General features: G+C 42.5%; 1 protein-coding gene across 1 annotated transcript in view; it reads left to right on the top strand.

Moving 5' to 3' along the window:
- The window catches only part of atp10a (ATPase phospholipid transporting 10A), a 228,939-nt gene that overhangs the window by 97,855 nt on the left and 118,003 nt on the right, over positions 1-13,081 (top strand). The window contains exon 3 of the mRNA XM_073044103.1: positions 4,424-4,509. Coding sequence (XP_072900204.1) covers positions 4,424-4,509 — 86 coding nt within the window. The remainder of the gene's footprint in view (positions 1-4,423; positions 4,510-13,081) is intronic.

The raw sequence follows: 13,081 nt of genomic DNA, 5'->3' as shown, positions 1-13,081 counted from the left end.
TAGTAAAAGCAGAAACACTTCAGTGTTTGATGAAAACAGAAGAGATTGAGGTCAGGAAGATCAGCCTGATTCACTAATGTTCTGTATCAAAGGAGAGACCTATACAAATGTCTCTTCCACTGCTTCAATCGAAGGACATTTACAGTCAAGTCACTTTTATTGTCATCTCGACCATAACTGCTGGTACAGTACAGAGTAAAAATGAGACAACGTTTTTCAGGACCATGTGTTACATGACACAGTACAAAAACTAAACTGAACTACATAAAAACAACACAGAAAAAAAACTACACTAGATTACAGGCCTACCCGGGACTGCATAAAGCGGACAAAACAGTGCAGGCATTATAATAAATAATAAACAAGACAATAGGCACAGTAGAGAGCAGTAAGTTGGTGTTGGTCCAGACTCTGGGTATTGAGGAGTCTGATGGCATGGGGGCAGAAACTGTTACATAGTCTGGTTGTGAGAGCCTGAATGCTTCGGTTCCTTTTCCCAGACGGCAGGAGGGAGGAGAGTTTGTATGAGGGGTGCGTGGGGTCCTTCATAATGCTGTTTGCTTTGTGGATGCAGCATGTAGTGTAAATGTCTGTAATGGCGGGAAGAGAGACCCCGATGATCTTCCCAGCTGACCTCACTATCCGCTGCAGGGTCTCGCGATCCGAAATGGTGCAATTTCCGTACCAGGCAGTGATGCAGCTGCTCAGGATGCTCTCAATACAACCTCTAGAATGTAATAAAGATGAGACAGTCCATCAAGATCTAGACTGTGACCACAGAGACTAGGAATCTCACTATTCGGTCTCTAGATTGGAGACAGCAGCTGAGCATTGACATCAGGAGCACACTGTTCTGGGAATAAGAATACAAGACTTGCCATTACAAGATCTTTTATTAAGAATGGAGTTTTCTTAACAAGCACTCAGGCTAGGACTGTAAGAACCTTTTGGCTCTAACATGGTTTAAACATAGAGAAGGAGACTTCCTGCTCAAACTGAAAACACAGCTGAGAAGGATGCAGGACTCTCACCATCTTTTACATTCCCTCCCTGAACAATGCTGAGTTGCCTGAGCCAGAAGATGGTGAGTCTGTGTGAATCCATTGGCACGGATGGCTGTGGAGGCCAAATCACTGGGTATATTTAAAGTGGAGATTAATAGGTGCTTAATTAGTAAGGGAGTCAAAGGTTATGGGGGAAAGGCCTGAAGATGGAGTTGAAAGGGAAAATAAATCAGCCATGATCAAATGGCAGAGCAGCTTCGATGACCAAAATGAGCAAGTTCTGCTCCTGTGTCTTATGGTCTTACCCTGGTAGAGAGTGGCCACAGAAGCATTGGGCCAAATGGCCTCCTCTTATACTGTAACCACCTGTTTTCCTTAAATTTGTGATATTAGACCATAAGATATAGAAGCAGATTTAGGCCATTTTGGCCCATTGATTCTGCTCCTCCGTTCTATCATGGCTGATTTATTATCTCTCTCAACTCCATTCTCTTGCCTTCTCCCCATAACCTTTGACACTCTTACTAATTTGAGGCATCATGCTAGAGAAGCCGTTACTGCAATGCTAGTACAGCTTGGAGCATTCCAGGGTTCAGAGTTCAATTCTGGCACCGTCAGTAAGGAGTTTGTATGTTCTCCCCATGTGGGTTTCCTCTGAGTGCTCCGGTTTCCTCCCACAGTCCAAAGATATACCAGTTAGTAGTTTAATTGGTCATTCTGAATTGTCCTATGATTAGGCTAGTGTTAAGTAGGTGGGTTGCTGGGAGGTGTGGCTCATTGGGTGGGAGGGCCTGTTCCATGTGATACCTCTAAGTAAAATAAATAATTTTCATAGATGGTACTTAATCTTCATAAGTGCCTTGTGAGCAAACTAATGAGCAGGTCAGCTAGATTTGTAGTTCCTCACCATGGTTTCAACTTTGGATCATTCTTCCACCTTCGCATTGAACAGAAACGTGGAACTGGTAACTGAAATCAAGGCAGTGGCCAGCCGGAGCATTGTCATTTGCAGAAATGGACTTTGAACATCTCAGCAAACCTTCCAGCATCGGTGCAGAGAATGTTAAAGCTTATTGTTTCAAATGGAAATTGACGGAAGACCAAGCCAAGCCCCTAAAGTCATGTGCAAAGAAACTAGGAACTAACGACAAAACCATTCAGTCTGAAAAAAGAAATTATAAATTTATAACGTACTCTTCTCCATCTTCAACCTTGACCACTCTTGACCAGTGCCATCAGAAAGGTCACTTATCTTCTCAGCGTGTTCAGTGATCTGGTAGTGATGCGGTCACTCAAGTTGAGCGTGATGCTTTCCGAAGAGATTGTCTATTGCTGGATCTTCAGGTGGCTGCAGAGGCCAATCCGGGATTCACACAAGTGGAGAATGCCTGTGCGTGACTTTGGTTAGCATGGGGAGGCTGACACACGGGCATCATGGCACTTGATAGATCGAGGTCAGGATCCAGTGGCATGGAATGCAAGACAACTGAGGACCTTTTACTGTTGTGGCCTGTCTCTGCCTTCACTGCCTTTGCAGTGACTTCACTTCCGCCAGCTTCACTGTTGAATCTTGATTGAATCTCCCCCTTCACCTTACTGGGAGCTAAGCACCATATGGTGCTTCAATTTGCCAATCGCACCAACAGGTCAACAGAGGACGCCATCTCCACGGCACTTCACTCTGCCCTGACCCACCTGGACAACCCCAACTCTTACGTCAGAATGCAGTTCATTGACTTTAGTTCGGCATTCAATACTGTGATCCCCTCCAAGCTGATCGCCAAACTTCGCCAGCTTGGTATCAGCTCATCCCTCTGCAATTGGACCTTGGACTTTCTGACTAATAGACCCCAGTCTGTTAAGTTAGACAACCTCTCCTCCTCCACTCTCATCCTGAACACTAGCGTACCTCAAAGCTCTGTGCTGAGCCCTCTTCTGTACTCCTTTTTCACCTATGACTGCGTTCCTGAACTCCTCTATCCCGATCAAAAAGGTGCAACAGAACCTTTATTTCCTGCAGAGCATCAAGAAAGCTCACCTCTGTCCTAGGATACTGACAGACCTTTACCGCTGTACCATTGACAGCATACTCACCGACTGTATCTCAGTGTGGTATGGCAATTGTCCCGTATCAGACTGCAAAGCACTCCAGCGGGTGGTGAAAACTGCCCAGCGGATTATCGGCACCCAATTGCCCACCATTGAGAGCGTCTACCATAAACGCTGCCTGGGCAGGGCGTAAAGCATTATCAAGGATGTATCTCACCCTAACCATGGACTTTTTATTCTCCTCCCATCCGGTAGGCGCTATAGGAGCCTCCGCTCCCGCACCAGCAGGCACAGGAAGAGCTTCTTCCCTGAGGCTGTGACCCTGCTGAACCTCACATCACAGCACTAAGCAGTATTGCACCCATATTGTACTGTCTCAGTACTTTTATATTTGTGTGCTGTAGCACTTACTTTTTATTCACAGTTATTTTGTAAATAATACTATTGTTTGCATTTCTGGTTAGATACTAACTGCATTTCATTGGCTTTGTATCTGTGCTTGGCACAATGACAATAAAGTTGAATCTAATCTAATCTAATCTAATATGGCTCAACTCCAGACAGCAACATGATGATCTTCGGAGAAGCTAGTAGTCCTCCATAAAGTCAGTGCACCAAAATCCCAGTAACCTGCCACATTTGGGTCTTTGGTGGTGCTGGGCTGACAGACTTTCTGGACTATTTAACTGATGTTTCAAGGGAGTGCAGAAAAGAGGGCCTCAGTGCGTTTAAAGGAGCACGGGAAGCAGGGCCCTGGGAAATTTAAAAGGAGTGCTCAGGAGCTAGATTGTCATAGTTCCAAATAACTGGATAGCAGCTTCTCAGAATTTTACTAAACATAGCTTAAACCAAAAACAGGTGTTTACACATGTTTTATGAGCACCAGTGTGGGGAAATCGGAGCAGATTTGGCATGTCACCTAAAACTTTGACTCACTTCTTTTGCTGCACGGTGGAGAGTATCGTGACTGGATGCATTACAGCCTGGTATGAAAGCACTAATGGCCAGGAATGGAAAAACCCGTAAAAAGTGTTGGGTACGGCCCAGTCCTTCACTAGAAAAGCCCTCCCTAACATTGAGCTTATCTACAAGGAGTGCTAACACAAGAAAGCAGTGTCCATCATCAAACACGCTGCGATCTAGTCCAAGTTCTCTTTTCACTGCTGGCATCAGAAAGGAGTGAATCTTTGGATTGTATATATGTTGACATATGCGTACCTTGATAATAAAATTACTTTGAAATCTTATTGAACATATTCAAGATATAATTTCAAGTGACAGGGCACTATTTTGTCCTTTTGCATGCACTTCCCTTTGAAATCAACTTGATTGACTTTTTTCTTCTTTGCATCCATTGTACGCGTATTTAGGAGACTGAATTTGACCCGATGAAGTTTAACAGTGTTATCGAATGTGAAAAGCCAAACAACGATCTGAACAGATTTCAAGGTTACATGTAAGTAGTATCCAGTCTCATATTCTTACCATTCTCATCTTTGGCTATCTCCTCCCATTGTTTGAGCCTGTGGCACAAATATTGATAAAGAACGTTTTACCTTCTCCACAAGCTTACCAATTCACTGCTCGAATATTGTGGAACCAGCTACCTGTTGGATTTTATTGAGTCCCTTATGACTCTAGTAACTTCTAGAGTGACTTCCACAGACTGATGTAGTCATGGTGCAAATTCCCTTGAAGAGATGCTGGTCGACTTTAAACTTGCACAGCTGACGTACAATACAAGGTGCGGTTCATGCAGCCTAGGCAGTGTAGTGGTGGTGGACAGATGACATAGAACAGTACAGCATAGATCCCTCTGCCTACTGCATTTGAATCAAACATCTTGGCAAAATTAACTCTATCTCTTCTGCCTGTAATTGATCCATATCGATCTATCCCTGCATATTCATGTGCTTACCTTATGGCCTCTTAAATGCCACTATCACACCTGCTTCTGGCAGCCTAATTCACACACCCACCTCCCCCAGTTTAGAAAAAGATTGCCGTACACATCTCCTTTAAACTTTCTTTCTCTCAGCTTAAACGTATGCATTTGACATGCCCCCCCCCAATATGTGGCACTCATAAGTTTAATTTATGTGAACTTTATACACAGAGCCCCCTCCCCCAAACCCCAACTAATCAGCTACAGGCAAATTACATTTCACTATCCCCATGTCTTTGCTGGTCTTATCCAGTTAAGCCTCACAGTTTCCAACCACACTTTTACTTTAGTGACGCTGTTATCCCCTGATCTCAGTTGGGAGGGGAGGTGGAAATTTGAAGGTGGGAACCCCTTGAAGCCATTTCAGTTTCGAGAGACCTAATTAAGGGGAAAAAACTGTATTTTTGAAACTATCTTTTTCACAGTTCTTAATCCTGTATAAAAGCATAAAATACCTGAAACACTTAGCAGGCCAGGCAACATCTGTGTGAAGAAAAGTAGAGATTATAGAGCCATCCAGCCCTGTGGCCAAAGTGATCCATGCTGATGATTCCCATTTAACTAGTCCCATTTGCCCATGATTGGCAACATCTAAAAGGCACTTGGACAAGTATATTAAAGTGTATTATTTACATTATATATCTATATTACACATGTATTGCTAATGCACTTGCTCAACCACTTCCCCTGGTATATACTGACCATTCTCTGGAAGAGCCTTAGGTTCCTATTAAATCTCTCTCTTCTCACACCAAAACCAAGCCCTCTAGTTCTAGATTTCCCTAACCCATGGAAAAAGACTGCATTAATGTGATCTGTGCCCCTCATGATGTTATATACCTCTGACAGATCACCCGCACTCTGCTGCACTCCAGTGAAAAATGTCCCAATTGCTCAATCTTTCGCCATAACTCAGGTTCCTGAGTCCAGTTCCCTGATCTGAAATATTAATTCTTCTTTTTCTTTTCACCAGTGCTGCCTGACCTGCTGAGTTTTGCCAGCGTTTTTCTTTATTTAGGACATCTATATATATATTTTTGTTGGTCTGCAGCTCCTAATCCGTTATGCTTAGTCACACAAGATGGAGAGGTTGTCGTGTGTCTGTTATGTAAGGGAGTTCACTCAGTCAGCAGGATCGTCAAGACAGGCAACCTTGGGCTGTCAAAAGGCCAATATCATTGTATTTAACTCAAATTAATCTGACGTGTATTTCATGTTTTTCTAAGAACAGATGCTGCTTTGGCTCCATTAGTGTGCAGGAGCCTGGTTACTTCAGAGTACAGGGTGTGCAACGTGCACAATGCTTGATCGCTGAGGTCCTAATGAGTTCTGCTTACCTACATTAAAGCTTCTATATTTATTTTTCATTTGAAATTGTGCTGTGTAATTTTCATAAATGCATCAACATGTTTCTTATCCCATACTGTTTATGTCGCAGCAAATTCAATGTGTTAATTAATAATATTGCCACATGTGCTTTAGTACCTATTATACTGAATTGCTAAGTATATGTTCTTAAATGACAGCGCCAGGGAATAACTTAATCCTGGAAACCTGAATTAGAATAGTAAATAGTAAGCCAGCCATTTAACTGTTTAGTAAAAAAACTTTGTCGATGTGTTGTGAGAGTGACCTCTATCTTTTGCCCTTTTCGGTAACAAGACATTAAAAGAGAAGAGACTATAATCCTGGATTTTTATGGCATGAAGTACTCATTGTATTGGAAGAAAAATATCAGTGATAATAATTTTTATATTGAAGCAGCTTCCAACATGCAGAGCCTCCATATTAGAATGGATACCTCCACAAACAGAACATTTTTGTGTGGGTGTATTTCTAGGGAGAGCAGTATCATTCTCCATGAAGGGATTTGGGCCATTGAGGTACTGATGAAGGGTCTCAGCCTGGAAAGTTGACAGTTAACTTCCTCCATAGATGCTGCCTGATCTGCAGAGTTCCAGAATCGGAATCAGGTTTAATATCATGTGTCGTGAAATTGGTGTTTTAGCTACAGCAGTACTGTACATCAAAATTGCAATACATAATAATAATAAATCTGTGAATTACAATAAATGTATATAATAAAATAGTTAAATTAATAAGTAGTGCAAAAAAGAGTGAGGTAGTGTTCATAAGTTCAATGTCCATTGAGAAATCAGATGGCGGCAGTTATGTATTGCATCTGATTTGATTAGGGAGCTTAAGATAAAGGAAGCCTTAGGAGACAGTAATCATAATATGATAGAGCTCCCCCTGCGGTTTGAAAGTGAGAAGCTAAAATTAGATGTATTAGTATTACAATAGGAAAAAAAGGGGATTAGAGAGGCATCAGAGAGAAACTTGCCTAAATTAATTGGAAAGGGACACTAGCAGGGATGATGGCAAAGCACCAATGGCTGGAGTTTCCGGGAGCAACTACTCTAAGAGCTTACCAAACTCCACTTTAAAATATACCCAATAATTTGACCTTCACAGCTGGTCTGTGGCATTGAACTCCACAGATTTGCCACCCACTAGCAAAAGAAATAACTCCTCATCTTTATTTTCAAGAGACATTGTTTTACTCTGTGCCCATTGCTCCTAGACTCCCCCACTATTGGAAACACCTTCTCCATGTCCTCTGGAGAGTGGTCTTTTCTGTTTCCAATTAACTTCACCATTCAGTAACCATTCGAGAATTTTAACATCCTGAGCATAGAAGGACCCAGTTCTCCCTGAATATTATATTTCAAAAAGTTTTCAATCTAATCTTTCTTTGTCCAAAAGGTTTTATCATTTGACCCTCTCTCCTAAAAGTTGTGTCAGTAGTTGAATATTTTCTGTGGTTATGGACTTGTTTTTTTTTTCCTGTAGTAGCTGATATTTAAGCCTTTGATTCCCAGTGATAGAGGTGCACAGAAGATTTTGTGAGGTTCCGAGTGGTTTATGTTCTGGAGGCCATTTATATGGCCCATCTCGGATTTTCACCCATATCAGGTCGGACAGCGGGTGAATTTCAAAAATTAAAAATTCAAAGATTGTGCAATTATGATTGTTTCTGGAACATAGGTTTGATTTTTGCTCTCTGATTATATCAGTTAGTGTCGTAAGATCTGCAAACTCAAACTTTATGCTGCAATAAATTTACAATTAACCTTTTGGCAGGTGGATTACACTGGATCTTGCAATCACGTAGGTCACCCATTTGTATATTAGAGATTAATATTCCTCATCAAACTGCTTTTTTTAATTTTTATCCTGATGATATGTTTCTCATTTAAAAGAACAATATTCCAACATTGATATTTAGTGGTTTTGGTCATGATGTTGTTTTACAACATGTGATATTTATTGCTGCTACTTCACCACTCCATCACGCTATCATTTAATGGCCATTAGAAATCTCAGCCTGTGGTACAGAGAGACTACAGCATGCTGTGAGAGCCTATGGCTTTGGATATCTACACTAATCAAAGTTCCTTGAGACATTGAACAATATAGTTTGTATTGTGTCCTTGCATTGTCTTTGTACCGTGGGTGACCCCTTCTTTGGCATGTACTTGTGCCACGTTTAGGTGACTGTGCTTTCTGCTTTGGCTGGCTATTCTCCCAAAGCGACATCACAGCCTTCTATGCCCGTTTTTCAACATAAATTAGTACGGCACGGAAACAAGCTTTCCGGCCCAAATGGCCAATATCGACCACAGCATCCTTCCTGCTCGTCCCTGTTATCCGTGTTCAAACCATAACCCTCCAAGCCCCTCCCCTCCACGTATCTATCCATATACCTCTTAAATGTTGCATGGTACCTGCCTCAACCATTGACTATTTCCCCTGACACTCATTCCAGGTACTTATGACCCTCGATGCAAAGAGGTTTCCTCGTAGGTCTCTTTTAAATCCTTCCCCTCTTATCTTGTCTGTGTGTCCTCGAGCTCTGGGACAAAGACTATGACTATATACCTTGTCCATACTCCTTACGATTTTATAAACTTCTGTTAGGTCACCCTCGTTTTCCTGCGCTCCAGGGATGGATAAAGGGGATGCAGTGGATGTTGTATATTTGGACTTTCAGAAGGCCTTCGACAAGGTGCCACACACGAGGCTGCTTACCAAGTTAAGAGCCCATGGTATTACAGGAAAGTTACTAACATGGCTAGAGAATTGGCTGATTGGCAGGAGGCAGCGAGTGGGAATCAAAGGATCCTTTTCTAGTTTACTGCCAATGACTAGTGGTGTTCTGCAGGGGTCGGTGTTGGGACCGCTTCATTTTATGCTGTATATAACTGATTTAGATGATGAAATAGGTGGCTTTGTTGCCAAGTTTGCAGATGATACGAAAATTGGTGGAGGGGCAGGTAGTGTTGAGGAAATAGGTAGGATGCAGAAAGACCTAGACAGATTAGGAGAATGGGCAAGATAGTGGCAAATGAAATTCAATGTTGGAGAATGCATGGTCACGCACTTTGGTAATAAAAATAAATGTGTGGACTATTTTCTAAGCAGGGAGAATATCCAGGAATCTGAGATGCAAAGGGACTTGAGAGTCCTTGTGCAAAACACCCTAAAGGTTAACTAGCAGGTTGAGTCACTGGTGAGGAAGGCTAATGCCATGTTAGCATTCATTTCAAGAGGACTAGAATACAAGAGCAAGGCTGTGATGCTGAGGCTTTATAAAGCACTGGTGAGTCCTTGCTTGGAGTATTGTGAGCAAGTTTTGGCCACTACCTTAGAAAAGATGTGCTAGCATTGGAGAGGGTTCAGAAGGGGTTCAAAACGATGATTCCAGGAATAAAAAGGTTATCATACGAGGAAATTAGATGGCTTTGGGTCTGTACTCGCTGGAATTCAGAAGGATGAGGGGGGCTGTCATTGAAATCTTTCGAATGTTGAGAGGCCAAGACAGAGAGGATGTAGAAAGGATGTATCCCATGGTGGGAGAGTCTAGGACGGGAGGGCACAACTTCAGGATAGAGGGCGCCCTTTCAAAACAGAGATACAGAGTAATTTCTGCAGTCAAAGGGTGGTGAATTTGTGGAATTTGTTGCCACGTGTAGTTGTGGAGGCCAGGTCATTGGGTGTATTTAAGGCAGAGATTGATGGAACATGGCATCAAAGATTAAGGAGAGAAGGCCGGAAACTGGGGTTGAGGATGAGATTTTAAAAATGGATCAGCCATGATTGAATGGTGGAGCAGAATCGATGGGCCAGATGGCCTAATTCTGCTCCTATGTTTTACGGTCTAATAAAGATCCAGTATGGCTAACCTCTCTCTATCTATCTCTCTTTTTTTTTGCCCTGCTGATTCTCCTTCTTAACCCTTGTCTTAAACATTTTATATTCATCGAGGGATTAATTCGTACCCAGCTGCCTAAAGTGATGTGTGCTCCCTTTCCTTACCTTACCTAAGACTCAATATCTCTCATCAACCAGGGTTTCCTGAATTTGGTGTCGAGCAGTCCAAAGAGTACCACGTGTTAAGTTAATTGATCTTTATAAATTGTCCCATGATTAGGCCTGGATTAAATTAGAGGATTGCTGGGTGGCACGGCCTATTCCATGCTGTATCTCAGTAATGTTGAAGAATGTATACGGTATACTTGAAATCCTTACTCTTCACAGACGTCCAGAAAACTGAGAGAAAAACACAGAATGAATGACAAAAAAGTCCCTTCCTCCAACTTGTTCAAGCAAAGAGCATCAGTCCTTTGCACCACCCACTATGTGAGTAATAGCAAGCCCCCAAATACCATGATCTGCAGTCCATCAAAAACTACTGTTCATCCCAACACCCTGACATCTCAACAGGCCCTATCTCTCACTAATGAGGGAGAGGGAGATACCGTTCCCGCACAGCGAGAGGGGAGACTGACAGCTCATTGTTTCGATGTTAACAATCTGCAGCGTCGCTTATTTCAAGTTCCCCCGGCTTGAGAATCGGCAAACCCTCTCTCACCATTGGTAGAGATCGCCTGAGTGCAGAGGCCTCCAACAGCTGCGGCCGCTGTCTAAATGTTTCGATCCCCCCGTGACACTTCAGTCGGCGACACCGGCAAGGAATCGGACCGCCCTCAGAGCCGCACCCCAAAGGCGCACATCTTCCAAGCCGCTGCTAGACATCCTGAACCTCAGGCTGCTTGTTGAGTTCCGAAGAGTGAGAACCCACCATTCGTGAAATAAGTAATAAATAATATGACCTCAGGAGTCTAGATGTCACACTTTTAAAAGTCTCTCAAATGCCAACTGTTCCTTTGCCTTTTAATAGAGTCACTCAGCTGACCCCTACATGGAGACTTGGGACAGTCATCAAAAACAGGAGCTACCAAAGGGTCTCGGCTAAAGCATCGGCTGTACTCGTTTCCGTAGATGCTGCCTGACCTGCTGACTTCCTCCAGCATTGTGTGTGTGTTGCTTGAGCTAGTTCATTTTCTTCATCATCCTCTCCTCTGGGAGATTTTGCAATGGGTTTCTTTTTAGTGGAGACTTGGGCGATTTGTAATAATACATTTTTTGACAATGACTGAATTGTAATGCTGGAAAGATTTGGATATTATGTAGGCAACAACTGTGAAACTCAGATGAGTGTGTGGCCATTACTGAATGATGAAATTAAATTAAAAGGTCATGTGCCTTTTTCTGAAAAACCCTCCTCATGCATCCCTTTGCGTATATCAGGCATGGATTGTTCATGAGAAGCAAGAACTAATGATTAATGGATGTTCACCCTATCAAATTGCAGACTCTTTAATTTACCTTCTCCATGGAGTTTATAGCACATTTATAGCTTGTTAAATGCATTCTGCAGTGTGATGAAATAGTGTTACTCGTAATCTGAGAGTTTAGGTGCCTCTTGCCAGTCATTAAGTGAGTTGTGAGTCACTACATCCGTCTTCCACATTGCACAAATGGGAAGATATCCACCTTACTTTATGTTTATAGCTCAGCTCTTTAAAATTTATCAGTGTTTGCTAGTAATTCTGACCACTTCATACATTGAACCAATCTGCCTTTCTACGAAGTAATTGTCTTTATTTATGTTCCACAGTCGCAAACTTTATGTGAAATTCTATTGTGTTATATGATTACTGTCTCCCTGGTGATCTTCCTACCATGTGATAATTAATTAATCCTGCCTCATTATCCATGACCAGATCTAAAGTGATCTGTTTTCTGCCTGGTCCCAGGATAGATCCCAGAGAGACTCCATGAACTCTTCTTTTGTGAATGTGATTCTGGGTCAAGCTGGAGTTGAATGTCATGGGTGTACACACTCAGAGTATAAGTACCATGAAAAATAGCTCAGTACAATACAAACATGAGAGATATAAGTACAGAAACTTAAACCCGCATAACGTACACAGCACAATGAAGACCATAAGACAGAAATGGATGAAACATGACCTGCGTATCTTGTTGCTTGATGAGCAGAGAGGTTCAATTTTCATTGAGAAGGTTGAAGGTTCAAGTCCAGCTTCAAAGCTTTAAAACGAGGTGTTGAACAAGACCATAGGTCCTAGGAGCAGAGTTAGTCCTTTCAGGTCTGCCCCGCTGTTCCATCGTGGTTGATTATTTATTCCTTTCAACCCCATTCTCCCCATAACCTTTGAGACCCCTACTAATCAAGAATGTATCAACCTACACTTTAAATATAAGATCATAAGATATGGGAGCCGAAATAGGCCATTTGGCCCGTTGAGTCTTCTCCGCCATTTCATCATGGCTGACGCAATTTTCATCTCAGTTCTGATCTTATGCCTTCCCCCCGCCCCGTATCCTTTCATGCTCTGACCAGTCAACTTCTGTCTTAAGTATACGTAAAGGCTTGACGTCCACAACCATCCGTGGCAAAGAAATCCACAGATTCACCGCTCTCTCCCTAAAAAAAGTTCCTCCTCATCTGCATTCTAAGAGGATCCCTCTCTATTCTAAGGCTGTGTCCTCAGGTCTTAGACTCTCCCACCAAAGGAAACATCCACTCCATATCCACTCTCTCAAGGCCTTTCAACATTCGATAGGTTTCAATCAGGTCAGCCCTCATTCTTCTGAATTCCAGTGAATTCAGGCCCAGACCCATCAATTGCTCTTCATGTGACAAACTGTTCAA

The sequence above is a fragment of the Hemitrygon akajei genome, chromosome 4 (genome assembly GCF_048418815.1).
Source record: "Hemitrygon akajei chromosome 4, sHemAka1.3, whole genome shotgun sequence".
Lineage (NCBI taxonomy): Eukaryota > Metazoa > Chordata > Chondrichthyes > Myliobatiformes > Dasyatidae > Hemitrygon > Hemitrygon akajei.
The sequence above is the reverse complement of the archived record's forward strand: the minus strand, read 5'-3'. Positions and strand labels throughout refer to the sequence as shown.